We start from the raw sequence: 20842 nt of genomic DNA, 5'->3' as shown, positions 1-20842 counted from the left end.
CACCACTGCTTCACTATCTCTAGGTCTCGTTGGAGCGCTATATGATCATCACTGTTGGTTAGTGGACAGTAGATTATGCACTCATTGGCGAATATTCGTATGCAAGACGATATGTTGTTACGCACATCATTTATATGGATTAGAAACAACAGAGACCCAATGACGCTTGCTTGTGGCACACCGGAAATAACGTTAGATTTGGGAGAACTGAAGTCATTAACAAATGTAAATTGCTCTCGATTAGATAGAAAGTTACGTAGCCATCACAATGTACAGGAGTCTACCTTTAACGCAGATAATTTCGATATGAGGCGGCAATGTGCAACAGGACAAACGCTTTGGAAAATAATCCTTATAGCGATTGCTGTAGAACTTACTGAGGCAGTATAAGGAAATCGCAGCAATTTCCGCCTCTTTCACGTGCCGGCAAACACCACTACGAAAAGTGTACCTCGCAAAAAAATAATCAAAGCTGAGAAGATACGCTTTCTGACTTGGCATTCGTTACCATGTCTCACAATCTAATGACGAAATTGTTGTTCAATTTTGTATGTATGCAGTCTATGACGCTTCTTTCTTGTTCACTTCATAGATAAGTGCAGTGTTAATTTGCATTGTAATGAGCAATGTACGGGCGATATGTTTACTGACCCGTGGCCATTGACTGAGACAAGCAAGCCAATTCTCTTATACGTCATGATCTGACGATGAGCTTGTTATTTTCAGCAAGAGGCTATCGTAACCTTCATGCCTGTGCATTCACTATGAGGCTGAGGATATCGCCGAGATTTCAGTTTCTTTATGTGCCTGTAAGCAGCACCACAACAAAGAATATATTTTACGTTGGAAACAAGCTGCGCTAAGCATATCTCCTTTCGAGTAGGCATCAGTCACCTCGGCACGAAATCTACTACACAAAAATTGTCATACGATTTTGTATATACACAATTTTCTATGTTTCTTTGCGGTTTATTTAGTAGATACGAACAGTAATAGATTGCCTTGTAGTTAATAATGTACCATCAATTCGTTTGCAGAACCACGGCCAATGCCTGGGCCAAGTAAGCCAATCATGCGTACCATGATCTAAAGATAAGCCCGCTATTTCGAGAATTACTTTCGGCATGTTCATAGGTATGGTGATGGCTATAGAAATTACGGAAAGAGACTGAGGGCATAGCACTAATTAGTTACATTAGCGTGTCTGTAAACAACACCAGAACAAGAAATATATCTTGCAAAATAGCGTTAGGGAAGAGAGAATTCTCCTTTAGTAAATGCATTCATTAGCCTGTCACAAAATCTACTGCAGAAATCGCCATGCAATTTTGTATGCGAACAGTTTTCGACACTTCAAGGTTGTTCATTTAGTACTTACTTTGAATGCTAGTTTGCCTTGCAATAATTCATGTATCGGAAATTCGTTTACAGACCCAGGGTCCGACAGCGAGCCAGGTACGCCAATTTTTGTACACATCATAATCTAGAAACACGCCTGTTATATTGAGCAAGACGCTTTCGTAATTTTAGCGACTACAGACACGTCATCAATCCTATAGAGGCAGGCTCAAGGCATTGCCGTGACATCAGTTTTTTTTTTTTGTGTGTGCCCGTAAGCACCATCGCAACAAAGAATACATCTTTCGAAAAGAAAAGACAGTATGGCCGTACAGTACAGACAGTACAGTACCCTGCTCCACGATCTGCTGCAGTTTCTAATGTACAAAGCTTTGTTGCTTCTCTGTAGATACTTGAAACACTAGATTTCCTTGTAATTACCTATGTGCTTGCGATTTGTTTACAGAGCCGTGGACAGTGACTGATCCAGGTAAGCCAATTGTCGGACACAGTATAATTTGAAGACAAGCCCGTTATTTCCAGCAACAGCCTGGCCTAGTAGCATTCATGCCTAGGAATACCCTATATAACCTTCGGGGGGAGGCCGAAGTCCATGCCGTGACTTCAGTTTATTTGCCCCTACGCAGAACCACAAGGAAGTTATATTGACACGTGTACTTATCTTTATCGGGCAACCACGTTTCGCCGCTTAACAACTGTAATCGCAGAGCGAGGGACGCGCCTGCATGTATCCGACGTTTCTGGAAAGTTATCGACGCTTCTATCCGCGTGTCTGTTGTCGCCGAACCTTGTGTTATCAGATTTCATCGCGTGACACGAATGGTGTAGAACTTTGTGGAAGACACGCGGGTCCCATCAGTTAATCTGGAACATTTGACGACTGATCTATAAAAGCCGATGCGCTTGACCCGCTGATCAGAGTTTTCCGACGATCGCCGACCGTGTTCGCCGCTATCGTTGTGCTTTAAGTGTATCCTGTTTTGTGGGCACAGGTTCGCCCAATAAAAGCTAGTTTTGTCTTTCACAGTACTGCTACTGTGTTCTTTCTTCGCCGTCACTACCACGTGACATCTGGTGGAGGTGCTAGTGCGTTCATGTACCGAACGCCCCCGCAAAGCCGCGATCCAAGCCCGAAGCCCGAGGACAAAACCGACACCGCCCAAGACCAGCGTGCTAGCCGCAGACTGCAAGGACTGCCCCCAAAGCACGGACTTCTACCTGAGGCGACAAAGAAGATCGTGGTCAAGACAACCTCAATGGCTGCCCCAGCGTCCCCCGTTATCTTGCAACAACCCCGGGACCCACCGACCTTCCATGGAGCAGCGAGTGAAGACCCGGAATCCTGGCTGGAGACCTACGAGCGAATCGCGACATTCAACAACTGGGACTCCGACGACAAGCTGCGGCTGTCTACTTCGCCTTAGAAGACGCCGCCAGAACGTGTTTTGAGAACCGGGAGTCGACCTTAACGACATGGGACCTCTTCCGTAGCGGCTTCCTGCGCACCTTTACGAGCGTCGTGCGCAAGGAAAGGGCCGAAGCCATGCTGGACGCCCGAGTGCAGCTACCGAACGAGAACGTTGCTATCTTCACGGAAGAAATGAAACGTCTCTTCCGCCACGCCGACCCGGATATGCCCGAAGAGAAGAAAGTCCGCCTTCTCATGCGTGGTGTGAAGGAAGAACTTTTCGGCGCAATGGTACGAAACCCACCGAAGACCGTAGAAGAGTTCCTTCGCGAGGCAACCAGCATTGAGAAGACACTCGAAATGCGGAACCGGCAATTCAACCGCCGTACGAGCTCTACCCACTACGCAGGAATTCAATCACTGGCCACAGACGATCTGCGCGAGACCATCAGGGCCATTGTGCGCGAAGAATTGCGCAAGGTCTTGCCTTCGTCGCAGCCTCAAATGGCCTCGATCGCCGACATCGTGAAAGAAGAGGTGCACCGATCCCTTGGAGTTCCTGAGGTGGAACCAGAATCACCGCAGCCGGAGGCAATGGCCTACGCCGCCGCCGTCGCCCGCCGTCAAGACCCCCCTGCGCGACCACGCCAGGGTCCTGCAACGCCGCAATTCCGTCGTCCGCCGCCGCCGCCGCAGCCAGCACGCCAATACGTCGCCCAGCGCACCTACGCGAGGAAGACGGACATTTGGCGAGCCCCCGACCACCGCCCGCTCTGCTATCACTGCGGAGAAGCCGGCCATGTGTACCGCCGATGCCCATACCGCGACCTGGGACTGAGAGAGTTCGCCGTCAACGCGCCGCGTCCACAGCTTGGGTAGCGCCCACGTGACATTGCCGATTACCTAGCCGCCACTCAGTGGAACTCTCGACGACCGTCCCGTTCGCCGTCACCAGGCCGCTACCTGTCGCCGCAGCGCCGTCCATACACTGGCCCAGCCCGGGGCCGCTCTGCGAGCCCATACCCGGAAAACTAAAAGCAGCAACCGATGGAGGTGCGGTTGCTGTTCGTCTAACTGACGAAGATCCTCCGCCGCCGACGAAGTCGATGAAGAAACCATCTCGACGACTTAATGACGACACGCCGCCGTCCCGACGAAGTCCGCAAGCCAAGACTACACCGACGAAAGACGACTTGACGACGCGACGTTCCAGTTTCAGTTCAACACGACGCAGCCGTGATCCGACACCAAGACCTAACTGCAACGCCAGACAAAGAACCACCGACCTCGACGTGCTTCTCGACGGCCACGCAGTTACCGCCTTAGTGGACACCGGTGCTGATTACTCCGTCATGAGTGGACACATCGCCGCCCAGTTGAAGAAGGTTAAGACTGCATGGGAAGGCCCTCAAATTCGCACCGCTGGAGGACATCTGATTACGCCGACTGGAATCTGCACGGCAAGGATAACCATTCATGACCGGACTTACCCTGCCACCTTCGTTATCCTCCAACAGTGTTCTCGAGACGTCATTCTCGGTATGGACTTCCTGAACCAACACGGCGCAGTCATCGACCTGAAGTCGAAGTCAATAACGCTGTCGGAAGATAAAGCGATACCGCCGGAGAGCCCTCGTAGTCACCACGCCTTGAGTGTGCTCGAAGACCAAGTGAGCATCCCGCCCCGCTCCAGCATTGTTATTTCGGTCGGCACCGAAATACCCGCTGACGTAGGTGTCATCGAAGGCGACCAACGCCTCCTGCTAGACCGTGAAATTTGCGTCGCAAGAGGGATCGCTCGACTGCATGGAGGGAAAACTGAAGTGTTGCTGACAAACTTCAGCCCGGAGTTCAAGCACATCAACAAGGGCATGACGATCGCGTACATCGAGGAAATTGTGGAAACCAGTAATGCGTTTGTCCTCTCGGATTCCGCCACATCTACACCGACGACCATGGTTCCCGAACCAGACTACGACATTAATCCAAGTCTCCCAGTGATTAAGCAACAGCAGCTCAGAAGTCTGCTCCGACGATACAAAGACTGCTTTTCGACGACATCGAGGATTCGACAAACACCAGTCGCCAAGCATCGCATAATCACCGAGGAGTACGCTCGACCACTCCGCCAAAGCCCTTACCGAGTTTCGCTGCGAGAACGCGAAGCTATAAGAGAACAAGTCGACGAAATGCTGCGCGACGACATCATCCAGCCGTCGAAAAGCCCGTGGGCATCCCCTGTTGTCCTGGTGAAGAAAAAGGACGGAACCCTACGTTTCTGCGTCGATTATCGTCGTCTGAACAAGATCATGAAGAAGGACGTATACCCCCTTCCACGGATAGAAGACGCATTGGATCGGCTTTGCAACGCTAAGTACTTCTCCTCGATGGACCTCAAGTCTGGCTATTCGCAAATAGAAGTCGACGAAAGAGATCGCGAAAAGACCGCCTTCATCACCCCAGACGGCCTCTACGAGTTCAAGGTTATGCCATTTGGACTGTGCTCGGCGCCTGCAACGTTCCAGCGCGTGATGGACACGGTTTTAGCGGGATTGAAATGGCAGACCTGTCTCGTTTACTTGGATGACGTCGTTGTATTCGCCGGAAATTTCGACGATCACCTTAGGCGGCTTGCCACAGTACTAGAGGCCATCAAGTCATCAGGGCTCACTCTGAAGCTAGAAAAATGCCGCTTCGCTTACGACGAGCTTCTGTTCCTAGGCCACGTCATCAGTAAATCCGGAGTACGCCCCGACCCGCAGAAAACAGCTGCCATCGCAAAGTTCCCGCAGCCCACCGACAAGAAGGCAGTGCGTAGATTCCTTGGAATGTGTGCCTACTACAGGCGCTTTGTCAAGGACTTTTCACGCATCGCCGAGCCGTTGACACGTCTAACTAAATGTGATGTTGAGTTCAAGTGGGAAACGCCGCAGGCCGACGCATTTGAAGAACTCAAACGACGCATGCAGTCGCCGCCGGTACTTGCGCACTTCGACGAGTACGCCGATACAGAAATCCATACTGACGCCAGTAGCCTAGGCCTCGGTGCCGTTCTAGTCCAGAGGAAAAACGGAGTCGAACAGGTGATATCTTACGCTAGCCGGTCGCTGTCAAAAGCGGAAGGCAACTATTCTACGACCGAAAAGGAATGCCTCGCCATCGTTTGGGCTACAGCTAAATTTCGCCCTTATCTTTATGGCAGGCCATTCAAAGTCGTCAGTGACCATCACGCTTTGTGTTGGATAGCGAGTATAAAGGATCCTTCAGGACGACTGGCGCGGTGGAGCCTCAGACTACAAGAATACGATATCACTGTAACCTACAAGTCCGGACGAAAACACTCTGATGCCGATTGCCTATCACGTGCCCCCATTGACCCGCCGCCGCAAGATGACGAAGATGACGACGCCTTCCTTGGCATGATAAGCGCAGAAGACTTCGCTGAGCAGCAACGGGCAGACCCGGAGCTAAAAGGCCTGGTGGAATATTTGGAAGGGCACACCGACGTTGTCCCCAGGGCATTTAAGCGCGGGCTATCTTCCTTCACGCTTCAAAACAATCTCCTCGTGAAGAACTTTTCACCAGTCCACGCCAACTACCTTCTTGTTGTCCCGTCAGGACTTCGTCTAGAAGTATTGCACGCCCTACATGACGATCCGACCGCTGGACACCTCGGTTTTTCCCGGACACTCTCGAGGATACAACAAAAGTATTATTGGCCGCGCCTGACCGCCGACGTCGCCCATTATGTCAGAACATGCCGAGACTGTCAGCGACGTAAGACACCGCCGACAAGGCCAGCCGGATTACTACAGCCAATCGAGCCTCCTTGCCGACCATTCCAGCAGATCGGGTGGACTTGCTGGGACCCTTTCCGACGTCAACAACCGGAAATAAGTGGATCGTCGTGGCGACAGACTACCTCACCCGCTTCGCTGAAACTAAAGCACTGCCGAAAGGTAGCGCAGCCGAAGTGGCGAAATTTTTTGTCGAAAACATCCTGCTTCGACATGGCGCCCCAGAAGTCCTCATCACCGACAGAGGAACGGCCTTTACAGCGGAGCTCACCCAAGCCATTCTGAAATACAGTCAGACGAGGCACAGGAGGACCACGGCCTACCACCCGCAGACGAATGGCCTTACGGAGCGGCTGAATAAGACCCTCGACGACATGCTAGCGATGTACGTCGACGTCGAACACAAGACCTGGGATGCCGTCCTGCCGTACGTAACATTTGCTTACAACACGGCGGTGCAAGAAACAACACAGATCACGCCGTTTAAGCTGGTTTACGGCAGGAACCCGACGACGACGCTCGACTCCATGCTGCCCCACGTCACTGACGAAGAGAATGTTGACGTCGCTAGCTATCTCCAGCGCGCCCAAGAAGCCCGACAGCTCGCCCGCCTACGGATCAAGAACCAACAGAGGACCGACAGCCGACACTACAACCTCCGACGACGCTTTGTTGAGTACTAGCCCGGCGACCGTGTTTGGGTTTGGACACCGATACGCCGACGAGGACCCAGTGAGAAACTACTCCGACGCTATTTCGGACCCTACAAGGTCATCCGACGTATTGGCGCTTTGGACTATGAGGTCGTGCCAGACGGCATTTCGCATTCACAGCGGCGCCGCGCACGATCTGAAGTGGTCCACGTGGTGCGCCTTAAACCATTTTACGGACGCTGATGAACTTCCTTAGTTTGTTGTTTTCTTTGCTACGAGTGCTTTTCTTTGTTACTTTCGTTTGTTTGCAGCATCGGGTCGATGCTTTTTAAGAGGGGGGTAATGACACGTGTACTTATCTTTATCGGGCAACCACGTTTCGCCGCTTAACAACTGTAATCGCAGAGCGAGGGACGCGCCTGCATGTATCCGACGTTTCTGGAAAGTTATCGACGCTTCTATCCGCGTGTCTGTTGTCGCCGAACCTTGTGTTATCAGATTTCATCGCGTGACACGAATGGTGTAGAACTTTGTGGAAGACACGCGGGTCCCATCAGTTAATCTGGAACGTTCGACGACTGATCTATAAAAGCCGACGCGCTTGACCCGCTGATCAGAGTTTTCCGACGATCGCCGACCGTGTTCGCCGCTATCGTTGTGCTTTAAGTGTATCCTGTTTTGTGGGCACAGGTTCGCCCAATAAAAGCTAGTTTTGTCTTTCACAGTACTGCTACTGTGTTCTTTCTTCACCGTCACTACCACGTGACAATATCTTTGAAAAAGATGCAGTGCGGCTACGAATATTCGTTTTTTGTGTAGACATTTGTTATCTTACCACGCAAGCTACTGCATACATTGCCATATGATTTTGTATGTACATGTAGCTCATTAAGCACATATCTGGAGTGACGGTTTCCTTGGTAATGAGGATTTTACCTGTAATTCGTTTACAGCTCCGTGGCCGATGACTGAGCCAAGTAAGCCAATACACGTGTACATCGTGATTTGAAGAAAAGCTCGTTATTTAAGGTAACAGAGGGGAGGGAGTATTCTGTAAGTGTCCACGTAATAGGCATGTTCATTTTCTCCGTTGCTGAACTTCTGATTGACTTGGCTGGGGCACGCATCCGAAGGAGACAGGCGCCCCCAACCAGTCAGCACATCAGCAGCAAACAAAATAGACATGTCCACTAGGTGGACACTTGCAGAATACCACCTCCTACCTCATGTTTCTGTAACTTTCACGCCTGTTGATACGCTACGTACGTAATGGAAGGAGGCTTAGCACATCGCCTTGATTTCAGTTTCACAAAGAGGTTGCAAGTTTTACCATAATGAAGAATATATTTTACGTAAGAAACAAGCTGTAGTCAGAGTATATTGCCCATCGAGTAGGCCGCAGCCACCTCGACACACAATCTAGTGCACACGAATTGTCATACGATTTTATATATGCGCTATTTCCGATGCTTCGTTGCAGTTTATTTATTAGATGCAAGCTGTGTTAGGTTGCCTTGTAGTTAATAATGTACCATAAATTCGTTTACAGAACCTTGGCCAATGCCCGTGCCACGTAAGTCTATTGTCGCGCGCCCTGATCTAAAGATAAGGCCGTTATTTCGATAAAAACGTTTACGGTATGTTCATATATCTACGGTGATGACTACACAAATTATGAAAAGAGACAGAGGGCGTTGCACTAATTAGCTTAATTAGCACGTCTGTAAACAAGACCACAACAAAGAATATACCTTGCAAGAAAAGCAGTAAAGAAGGAACGATTCTTTTTTCGAATACGCATTTTTTAGGTTGTCACAGAATCTCCTGAAGAAACCGCCATGCGATTTTATATGCGCACAGCTTTCGACGCTTCTAGGTTGTTCATCTAGTAGATATGTATAGTGCTAGTCTGGCTTGTAATAATCGATGTACCGGAAATTTGTTTACAGACCCACGGCCCATGAGCAAGCCAGGTAAGCCATTTTTGTGCACATCCTAATCTAAAAACGAGTTCGTTTTATTGGGCGACATGTCTTCGTAACTTTCAGGCTTATCGATGCGTTGTCAATATTGTGAAGGGGGGATGAGGACATCGCCATGATTTCAGTTACTTTATGCCCCTAAGCAACACCGCAACGAAGAATACCTTTTACAAAGAAATAGTGCACCTGACAATATTCGCTTTTCTGGTAGGCATTTGTTATCCTGCTGCAGAATCTCCATGAGCTTTGAACGTACACACTTTTGGCGCTTCTATGTAGATACTTGAATCACTACATTGGCTCTGTTATTAACAATGTACCTGCAATTTGTTTACAGACCCATTTCCAATGACTGTGCCAAGTAAGCCAATTCTCGTGCACACCATTACTTGTTGATATCCAATTATTTGCAGCAACAGCTTTCCGTAACTTTCATGTTTAGGGATACGCTACATACGCATTTAATGGAAGGAGGCTGAGGACATCGCCGTGATTTCACTTTCATGAATGGCTTGCGAGCAGCACCACAACGAAGAGCACATTTTATATATGAAACAGGCTGTGCCTTGAACATCTCCTTTGAAATAGCATCAGTCACCTCGACGCACAATCTACTACCCAGTGGCTATGTTAAGATTTTGTATATACAAGATTTTCGATGCTTCCTTTCAGTTTATTTAGTAGATACGAACAGTCTAACATTGGCTTGTAGTGAATAATGTACGTTCAATTTGTTTACAGAACCGCGGCCAATGCCTGAGCCAAGTAAGCCAATCGTGGCGTGCCACGATTTAAAGATAAGCCCAATATTTCGAACAACAGGTTTTCGGTGTGTTCATACCTATAGAAATTCCTATAAAACCTGTGGAGAGACTGGAAACGTTGCAGTAATTTGTTGCTTTTCAATGCCTGAATACGACGCCACAACGAGAAATACATCTTACAAAGAAAGCAGTAGGGAGAAGCATATGCTGTTATCGAATAAAATTTACTGCCTTGTCACACAATCTACTGCAGGAACCACCATTCGATGTTATATGTGCACAGTGTTTGACGCTTATAGATTTTTCATTTAGTAGGTGTGCGCAGTACTCGTTTTCCTTAGTGATTAGCGATGTACCGATGTACCGGCAATTTGTTTACAGACCCAGGGCCCATGAGTGAAAAAAGTAAGTCATTCTTTGTGCACATCATGATTTAGAAATAAGCTAGGTATTTCGAACAATAAGCTAGGTATTTCGAGCAAGACGCTTTCGTAACTTTCATGGCTACGAATAGATTATACAGCTTGTGGAGGGAGGCCGATGACATCGCCCGTCATTTCCGTTTCTTTGTGTCCATAAGCAACATCGTAACGTAAAATACAACATACAAAAGAGTAGTACGGTTGCGAACATTCGCTTTTTTAGTAAGCAATAATTACCCGACTCCAGAATCTACTAAAGAGTTTCGAATGTGCACAGTTCTTTACGCTTCTTCGTAGGTTCTTTGTAGGTTCTTGAAGCAGTATATTGGCATTGTATGTACCTGCAATCTGCTTAGAGACCCGCTGCCAATGACTGAGCCAAGTAAGCCAGTTCTTGTGCACATCATGGTTTGATCGCAAGCGCGTTATTTAGAGCAACAGCCTGACGTAGCATTCATGCCTAAGGATACCTTACACAACTTTCGGAAGGAGGCTGATGATATCGCCGTGATTTCATTTTTTTTTTGTACTCGTAAGCAAGACCACAACAAAAAACTACATCTTTAAAGATATATAGCAGGGCTAGAAAAACTCGCTTGTCAAGTAGGCATTTGTTACCTTGCCACAAAAGCTACCGCAGGGGTTGTCATACGGTTTCATGCGTACAGAGTTTTGCAGCTCACTTGGCACGTATTTGCAGTGACAATTTTCTTTGTGATGAGGTTTGTACTTATAATTTGTTTACAGCTTCGCGGCCAATGACTCAGCCAAGTAAGCTAATACTCGTGTACTTCAATATTTGAAGCCAAGTCTGTTATTTAGAGCCACAGCCTTTCGTAATTGTCATGCATATGGATACGCTATGTATTTAATGGAGGGAGGCTTAATGAATCGACGAGATTTCAGTTTCATAAAAAGCTCGCAAGCAACAACACAACGAAGAATATATCTTACAAAATAAAGAGCTGCTACTCAGAAGATTCGCCTTTCGATTAAGAACCTGTCGTTTGCTACACATTCTACTGCAGAATTTGTCCTGTGATTCTTTATGTGCCTAGATTTCATAATTTTTTGCAATTTATTTAGTAGATAAGTGTAGTCGTAGATTTACAAGTAGTGAGCGATGTACTGTTTACAGCGTCATCGCCCATGCCTCAGCCAGGTAAGTAGATTCTTGTGCCCATAATGATTGTAAGACAAGTTCGGCATTTTGAGCAACAGGATTTCCTAACGTTCGTGCCCATAGGTGCGCTCTACAACAATGCTATAGGGATGCTCAGGACCTTGCTGTGATTTCAATTGCTTGAAGTGTCTTTAGGGTCTACCTTTAAATAAGCGAGTTCAACATAATGGCTGCCAAGATCTTCCTTTCTTTGTGTAGAATCTCCATCTTAATGACAATGATAGACGAGAGATTCCACCATCGGAGTACAACACCCTGCTGCCCGAAAGTGGAAAGGAACTGTAAGATGGGTTTTAAAGCAGTGCACTCTAGGTTTGAGTTTAATATTCGCTGGATATGGGCTCGGCCATCACTCAGTTGCAGACATAAGAAAATGGTTCCGTTTGAATACCACGATGTTTGCAGCGTCAAGCCACCGATGTCAGCAAACCCGTGCATACGATTGAATATGTCTCCGTTGGCTTCAGGCAAACAATGCTTGTTGCGTCAAGCATCACCCAGCGCACGACGGTCATGAGCGTTTGCGCAGGCACTACGCTGACAAACCACTTTCCCAACCACGTTCTCTTAATGACCAGGTGTTGTACAGTTCTTGCTGACGCCATAACATGCGAATGCGTGGGCGAGCATGGGATTTACTCTTACATTTTGTGGGTTTCCGGGTAGTGACCATTACTCGAACTCCAGCGCAAGACCTGTTCTTCTTGATCAATTCGCGCACCTAGGTACAAGTCTGAGCTGTGAAAGTAGAGCCGAAAGTTTCCATACGATGTCTGTTATTTTTTTCGTCGAGCACGGTACTTCAATGTTCTCTGCGGCTTCTTATTCTGTATAGTTCTGCGTTGTCTTTGTCGCCATGTGTTTTTTGCAGCAGGATGGAAAAACGTTTCTTTCATAACTTGGCGTATCCTTCCGCAAAGCGCCTTGTCACTTCCTTCTGTTTTCCCTTCGAAGTTTCTTCACTCCGACAGCCGTTCAGCGCGTATTGCTTGAAAGTTTACTTATCTAATCACGTGGTGTCAGATCACCAGAATGGATGAGTTCGGATGATTCCACAGCGTCAGACATGTGTGCTTCATTCACAATAGTAGCTTTTTTCAAAGTTGAACTTTGAGGATGACCTCTTTTAATATTCTGAATGCATGGATAAGTCCTATTAGTAGTCACAGTCGCTGGATCACGATAACTATCTTGAAATCTTTCAGCGCAAACACAAGCGCTTTCTTCACCTTCATCAACCATTTCCTCCGCACGCTCTTGGGGAGCAATTTCAATAGTGCGCGATGCGCACTATTGAAAACCACATGCGCGATGCATGTGGTTTTCATAATTTGCGATTTGCTTCCACGCCGCTGGCGGCTCCATGGGCAAGGCAGCCAGAACTCACATTGAACGACTTCAACATTCCAGCCTCGTGTACCATCGGAGTGGACATCGTAACGAAGGCGCAGCTGATCAACAGGCACACAACCAATGGCTGAGATGGCTAGGCCAGCAGGTTCAGGCTTCCAAAGGAAACTCGTTATCACGGCCTTGTGAACATCGAAGCTTTCGTCATTGCAGTGACGAGAGGCGTTCGCATTCGATGGTCTGATCGCTTCGAGGAGTAAGCGTACAAGAAGGGTGTCGCTGCATAAAATCGTTGTCTTGACCTTGCGAGCCTACAACTTGTCACCGAAGTGACAATTTACTTAGTGGGCAGCCAGAACAATTGGCTGGTTCGAAAGCTGGGCTGACAGGATTTGCTTCGCGTTCTCCATGGACATTCCGGCCTTGGGCAACTCGGGTCATCTTACTGAAGGGTAAGGCAAGACAGCACAAAAGCAAAGGAAAAGTGCTCCCGCCTCGCCAACTTCCGTACAACGAAAATTTTCAGCGCGAATTAAACACGGACGAAATAAAGACGCATGAAAGCAGGACCAGCGCTGACGTTGAATCGAATTCAGTTGAAAGTTAGCGCTGGTCCAGTTTCAATGTGCGTCTATTTTGTCTTTGTCTAATTGCACTGAAAATTTTCGTTTACCATGAACCAGCTAGCATATTCCAAGATTCTTCTCCTGACAATGTCTGCCGCCGCATCCGTTGATAGGTTGGCAGTCTCGGTCTCAGTCCAAATCGCAGTCGCCGTCCCGGGTTTCACGGCACTAAATGTAAATAGCCATGCCCAAAGACATGGCTGCCCAGATTTTTCTACGTTAGTGCTACCTCCAATTCTAGTATTGAGGAAGAAGGATGTTTGCTACCTGTATATTCTATACGGCAACATTACGACAAAAAATATGTATCTTACGAAATAAAGTAGTTTTGCTGAGAAGGTTCCCTATTCGCGTAGGCATCAATGAACTTGCCCCAGCCTTCTACAGAAATGTTTCAATAATTTTTTTGTGCACAGTTTTTTTTCTTGTGGTTCATTTATTAGATACATGCAGCGGCAGACTGACTTCTAATGAGCGATGTACGGTTTCAGCCTCCTTGCCACTGCCTGGGAGAGGTAAGCCAATTCATGTGCACATCATTAGTTGAAAACAAGCATATTACATCGAGCAACAGGCTTTCGTAACTTTCAAACGTATGTATATGTATTTATTGGTGGGATCTTAGAACATCGCCGTGATAACGGTTTCACGAAGAGCTTGTAATCTACATTACAACGAAGAACATATCTTACAAAATAAAGAATAGATGATGAGAAGATTCACTTTTCGTGCAGGCATCTGCAACCTTGTCACACACGCTACTGCAGAAATTGTCTGACCATTTTGCATGTGCCAACAAATCCCACTGCTTCTTTGTGGCTCACTAAGTATGCATGTGACAGTGGTATATCACCTTGCAGGAAGTGATGCACCCGTAATTTGTTTACAGCCCTGTCGCCAATGCCTAAGCCACTTCTCGTGCACATTATGATTTGAAGATATGAACGCTAATTCGATCAAAAGGCTTTCGTAACAGTCATGCTTATGAATAGGCCAACGAAGTTATCAGTGGAGGCTGAGGACATCGCCGTCATTTCAGTTTCTCTCTGTCCGTAAGCAACATCACAACGAAGAATATATCTAACAAAAGAGTAGTGAGGATGGGAGGATCCGTTGTATGAGTAGAGATTTGTTACCTTGCCAAACACTTTACAGTAAAACATTGCATTACGATTTTGTATCCACACATTTTTTCTTAGTTTCTGAGTGGTTCATTTAGTAGAGAAGCGTAGTGTTAGACTGTCTTGTAACAATGCACTGGCAATTTGTTTACAGACCCACGGCCGAAGACTAAGCGACGTAAGCCACTTCTCGCTCACATGTTTTCAACGCGAGCCCTGTATTTTGAACTACATGCTATCTTAACTTGAATGCTTGTGGTTACGCTGTATTACTTAAAGACATCACCGCGAATTCAATTCTCCGAAAAGCGCTTAAGCGACTCCATAACAAAAATATATCTGACAAAATAAGGTAGTGTTGCTCAGAAGATCCCCATTTCAATTAGGCATCTGTCACTTTGCCACACAATCTCCCACAGAAATGTCCCCAAAACTTTGCATGTACACATTTTTCTTCGTTTCTGTTTAGTTCATTTAAATATATTTGTAGTGTCAGATTGCCTTTTAGTGAGCAATGTACTGGCAATTTGTTTGCAGACCCAAGGCCAAAAAACTAAGCGATGTAAGCCAATTCTCGCTGCCGTCATGTTTTCTAAGCAAACCCGGTATTTCTAACAACAGGCTATATTTACTTGAATGCTTATTGCTACGCTGTATTACTCAAAAAGGTAGACCTCATACATCACCATGAATTCAATTTTTCGAAAAGCGCTTAAGCAACTCCGCAACAAAACATATATCTAACAAAATAAAGTAGTGGTGCTGAGGAGGTTCCTATTTCGATTAGGCAACTGCCACCCTGCCACACAACTTTCTGCAGAAATGTCCCAAAACTTTTGTGTGTACACAGTTTTCACCGCTTTTTTGTGCTTCATTTATTAGATACATGCAGTGGCGGAGCACCTTGTAATGGGCGATGTACTGTTTACAGCATCAACGATAATGCCTCCTCCAGGTAAGGCGATTCTCTTGGCCATCATGACATGAAAATCCCCTTACTTCGAGCAACAGGCAACAATATGCTTCACGCCTGTGGACACACTATAGACTTAGTTTACGCACGCTTAGGACATCGCCGTCATATCAGCTTCGTGAGAGTGATACAATCAACATCACAATGAAGAATACATCTTATCAAAGAATAACTGCTGCTCAGAAAATTCCCTTTCGATTAGGCGTCACCTTCCCGCACAATCTACTGCGCTTTTGTATGTACCTGGTTACTGTGCTGGTACTTGCAATTCCTTTAGCAGGCACTAGTAGTGGTACATTGCCTTGCAATAGGCGATCTGTTCGTAATTTGTTTACAGCCTCACCGCCAAGGCATAAGCTCAATAAGCCAATTCTCGTTCAATTCTCGTGCGTGATTTGAAGTCAAGCCCGTCTTGCGGAGCTACAGGCTTTCGTAAAAATTCCGCCTGTGAATTGGCAATATAATTTACAACAGGAGGCTTAAGACATCACCGTGGTTTTAGTTTTCTAAAGCCCTTGCAAGCAATCTCACATCGAAGAACAGTTTTCACGAAAGAAAGGTGTAATGCTTAGAATAATCGTTTTTCGAGCAAGCGTATTTTACGTTGCCACAGAATCTTCCACGGAAATTTCGCTATGATTTTGTGTGTACCAAGCTTTGGTTACTTTTTGTGGTTCGTCAAGATGCGCGCAGTGGTAGATGACGTGGTATTAAGCTAAGCACCTGTATTTTGTTTGCAGCCTCATCGCGGTTGCCTAAGCAAGGTAGGCCGATTCTCGTGCATATCATGTTTGGAAGACAAGCTTGTTAGTGAGAACAACAAGTTTTCGTGGCATTAATGCGTACTACGTGACATCAAAAGAGGCTCAAGGCATCGCCGTGATTTCAGTTACTTATAGAGTCTAAGCAACACCATAATTACAAGTAATGCGTATTACCAAAAAAATTTGTTGTGGCACAGAGAATATTCATTTTTCGGATAAGCATATGGTAGATTTCGGCACAACCGCAGAAATTGTCCTACGCATTTGTACGTCCACAGTTTTCGACACTTATTTGTATTTGATCTGGCAAATTTGCGCAGTGAAACATTTCCCTGTGAGGAACGGTGGGCTAGTAGCATGTTTTCAGTCGTCGTCGTTACCAGTCGATGTGCCGGTAGCTCGTTTTCATATTGTCGTTGTTAAGCTTATCGGGAAGAGCGATCTTGCAAAGTATTTGAACGAAATTCAGTGGTCACAGTGTGCACAATTTAATTTATTTTAAAATGTACATTTTCTAAATTTTTAAATGTACATGATTCTATACAGCCAGCATACTCGTGCGTAATAGCAGAGGAACTCCAAATTTGCTCTTAGGCAAGCATTACATCTCGTGGTACATCGATTCGAATCTGGGGCCGATTTCACAAAGCGGCTCGTTCGCAAGTGATCTCTGTCATTGGCTGTCCGCCTCCGCTAATTGTATGTTCAGCATCAGAATTGGCGCGAACTTGCTCGTACGAGCAATCCTAGCTTAACAACTTTTTTGTGTGTGTGTGTGTGAAACCGTGTCCTGATACTCGGATATGAAAAAAGCTGCTTCCCCGTTGAACACATTGGCATGTATGCTATTTTCGACTTTGTCCCTTTAAAAACAATTTGCGTGCTCCCTTTCATTTTGGTGGAAGGCTCGTACGTAATCAAGACAATGCTGAATGTCCAAACAAAGAAAACAGACAAGAGAGGGGGGATCCCTGACTAACAAGGGACGTCAATTCCATCGCGCTCTGACCGCGCGATGAAAATGAAGGCCTCGGCCTTCATTTCTTCTTATATTTAGTGAGGAATCCTGCGTGTCGAGGCATTTGACGGCAATGAATTGCTTTTGGATTTAACTTGCACTGTTTAAAGAAGAAATGGTGGTCTGATGTTCGATGCGCTCAGAGGGGAGAATAAAAATAAGTATTGAATACTTGCTAGGGTGACAACAGTTATAATATTATTATCCCCCTAAAGCAATAATTTTCAACCATCCATTTTTATATCAATCATTGATGTGTGAACGCCTATGTTGTATGGAAACTTACAATGCGTCAACGCTTACATTTTTGTACGGGAGCTTCGAGTACGCGAATGTCCCTATGTGTGTTTCCTTCATTATTTGCTTTTATGAAGTTTATAAGCACAACTTATATCAGAAAAAAGAGGAGTAGCCGGCGCAACGTTTCTCGCCAAAGACGTCCCTCTAAATACAGTTATTAAAACATTGTTTGACCTCCCATCCCTGATATCTTCTAACATTCATTCCTGCCGACAACTGCGTTATTTGTGGGGATATAATGACCACGACAATACATATTTTGTAATCTGACATCCGTGTTATATAATCCTGGCGCGAGGAATCGTTGCTGGATCCAAACATTAACAAAAACACAGTCACGCGTCTTTCCCGAACGGCTAATAGCCAGTGTCCTTGTTATGGATAAGATTTCTTTTGAATCTTAACCCTTACTACCTCGGAGTCCACCTCACGGTTATAGTTTAACGCTGACAATCGTAAGCGTATGCTTATAATTTGCGTCGCTAGCTTTCTACTGCTTCTTCATGTTTAAGAAAAATTATTTACAAGACATCACCTTTCGCACCAGAGTATGCTATTATCCTATGACACCACAGTCGCGACAATTTAGTGGCTTTATTTGAACCTTGTGCTGAATGACTCTGTTCAGTTTATATTGTCTCATTATAAATTAACTCCGAATGTCTCTGCTAGGAAAGTTGCCCTCGCACTCCCCTTATAGCATCTCATGGAAAAGGGTTTCGATTGCAACTGTTTGACGAGGTGCATCACCAATCTTTTCCAGGCCCATCGCATTTATCATCATCACAAAGTTGGTATCCAATTATGCAACGCAATGATCTTTTCGTAGTTTTCTTTTTATTTTTGCATCGTACATGACAAATTATAAACCATCTTACCATTGTTGTTGTCTCTAATAAAGCTAACCACATGTTTCGTGAATATTTAGCTAACTGTATAATTTAACCCTACTTATTGCTTTCTGTTCGTTTGTTTTGTTCGAAAACCCCCTCCTCTTCGTAATTCCAATAGGCCCTGAGGATAGAAAAATTCAAATAAATCAATAAAAATGGCGTTTGAAACTTGTTTTTTCCATGTGAGACGGGGGAGAGGTGGACGAGTGAGGCCGTCCTATCAGGCAAGCTTTGCGGCGTTACATTGTCCTGTGATACTGAAAGTAATATCATTAGTAGACACCGGAAGTTTAGGCAATAATAAATGTTACTTTAGGCACCTATAACGTGCACTCATTCTGCCATTTCAGGCCCGTATAGGCGCCAAATACTCTCGTACAGGCTCTATTATGAGAACTTTCACTGTGCGTTTGTGGATAAATTAGGATATTGCGTTATTGAAGTTATAGTTTACAGGAATTACGATTAGGAACTGATACTTAACGTCTTTGAACTCAAAGAACTTCCACTCATAATTTTTGTAGATTTTTCCAAGGCATTCGACAGCATAAACCACGAAATATAACTTTGACTTGACTTTTACGGAATCCGTGACATTATTCTCTGAATTATTACGTCATGAGTTCTCTCTCGCTATCAGCAAGAGCTAGAAAATAATCTTTTACCTGACCTTTAACGCATTACGGCTATTTTCTCCCAAGGAAGCATTTCGGGGCCATAGCTGTTCTATAAATTATTCACATTGTCCTTTGATTGCTCTTCGCCGTTTTTTATTTGTTCACTTGCGTTGGAGCCTTGATTTGTATTTTGCAATTTACATACTTACGTTACGTTTCGATGTTCACTTGCTTAGTAGTCCTGTTCCTTAATTGTTTGCTTGTACTTTCACCGTAATAACTACAACCCCCTTACTCAATGCCCTCTGGGCCTGTAAGAAATTTTAAATAAATAAACAAATAAGTTTATAATTTCTGCTGATGACACTAGTTTATTTTTTAGTGTACCTAATACGTTAGAGCATAAAACATTCTACGTATTCTAAAGCTACTGCACGATTGGTCCATATATCTAATTCTTACTAGTAAATTTTGTCAATACCAAGGCCGTCCTTTTATAGACCTCCATAAGAACCAAACATCTCATTCAAATATGATACTAAACACTGACCCCTGCGTTGTACAACTTGTTCCCGAAGTAAAAAATCTTGCCTTGTTTTTTAGGAACATTTATATTAGAATATTCATGTACAGATGGTTCCCAACAAGGTGGCAAAATTATCACACATGTTATCAAGACTGTGTTACCTGATGCCTCAACACATTCAAAATATTTTATAGATCATCTGTTTTACTCAATTATTAGTTACTGCTTCTTAGTTTGGGGCACTACCAATTTGCCACTGCCAATTTAGAAGTGTGTTATTCGTCATATTCTCTGTATGCCGCACAGGCTTTTCTAATGCTCAGCATAATTCCAATCAAAGACCAATATAATAGCATACTAGTAAGAAAATACAAATTAGGAGTGATGAAGGCAACTAATTTACTACAACAATGGCAAACTTGACACACAAACACGTACCATAAGCACAACACTCGCACAGGCAGCCATTGATTCATATCAGAACTCCGTACTAACTATGGTCGCAAAAGATTATGAAATAACTCGCCTCCTGTGATTTACAATGTACGCGATCTTCACAAAAAACACGATGATGACTGTGCGCATTTACACCGTTTTGCAATGTAGTTGATTTCTGTGTGCAAAGTAATTAAGTGCCTATATATAGAAATGCTTCTTTTTTCTATATACCTTGCCTAAATGGTATGGCAGCTGTTGTGTATATATTATTATGCATATTTGTGGGTTTGCTTAAGTCCCTGAAGAGCCCAAGTATCTGCAGAGGCGTAGACCTCGTTCGAAGCCTTTGCATAGGCTGTTTGTCGGAGTCCCTCGACTTCCCTGTGGTGTTAAATAAATGTAATTTGCTTTGATTTGATTTTCTAAGGAACAAAGACAATGAAACCTCTGTTTTGTGAAATGAATTTTATTTTTTCAATAAACAGACAGTTGTACAAGTTACGAGATGTACCTGAAATTTAGTTGTATCTAAGCTCCACGAGAAAAGTTGTGAAAGCAGTGGCAAACAAGCGCTACGTCAAGATTTTCGAGTTTCATGTGCTGCCTTTCATCACTGCGCATCAGTTTTCATGCAGAAAAGCAATGCTC

General features: G+C 45.2%; 1 protein-coding gene across 17 annotated transcripts in view; it reads left to right on the top strand.

The window, feature by feature from the left end:
- LOC135899773 (keratinocyte proline-rich protein-like) overlaps positions 1 to 20570 on the top strand; it is a 34438-nt gene extending 13868 nt beyond the window's left edge. Inside the window, exons 11-27 of one of the 17 annotated variants that reach the window (XM_070539638.1) lie at positions 1038 to 1061; positions 1432 to 1455; positions 1805 to 1828; positions 8171 to 8194; positions 8767 to 8790; positions 9167 to 9190; positions 9537 to 9560; positions 9941 to 9964; positions 10345 to 10368; positions 11133 to 11156; positions 11524 to 11547; positions 13961 to 14059; positions 14820 to 14843; positions 15597 to 15620; positions 16379 to 16402; positions 18484 to 18510; positions 18732 to 20570. In XM_070539638.1, the coding sequence (XP_070395739.1) occupies positions 1038 to 1061; positions 1432 to 1455; positions 1805 to 1828; positions 8171 to 8194; positions 8767 to 8790; positions 9167 to 9190; positions 9537 to 9560; positions 9941 to 9964; positions 10345 to 10368; positions 11133 to 11156; positions 11524 to 11547; positions 13961 to 14059; positions 14820 to 14843; positions 15597 to 15620; positions 16379 to 16402; positions 18484 to 18510; positions 18732 to 18766 (497 nt within the window). In that variant the 3' untranslated portion in view covers positions 18767 to 20570. Of the gene's footprint in view, positions 1 to 1037; positions 1062 to 1431; positions 1456 to 1804; positions 1829 to 8170; positions 8195 to 8766; positions 8791 to 9166; positions 9191 to 9536; positions 9561 to 9940; positions 9965 to 10344; positions 10369 to 11132; positions 11157 to 11523; positions 11548 to 13960; positions 14060 to 14819; positions 14844 to 15547; positions 15621 to 16378; positions 16403 to 18483; positions 18687 to 18731 lie in introns of those variants that run through there. The other 16 variants (XM_070539641.1, XM_070539643.1, XM_070539634.1 and 13 more) reach the window with 16 other exon arrangements.
- The last annotated feature ends 272 nt before the right edge of the window (positions 20571 to 20842 follow it).

The sequence above is a fragment of the Dermacentor albipictus genome, chromosome 5, assembly GCF_038994185.2.
Source record: "Dermacentor albipictus isolate Rhodes 1998 colony chromosome 5, USDA_Dalb.pri_finalv2, whole genome shotgun sequence".
Lineage (NCBI taxonomy): Eukaryota > Metazoa > Arthropoda > Arachnida > Ixodida > Ixodidae > Dermacentor > Dermacentor albipictus.
Note: the sequence above shows the minus strand (reverse complement) of the source record. Positions and strands in the feature narration are given on the sequence as shown.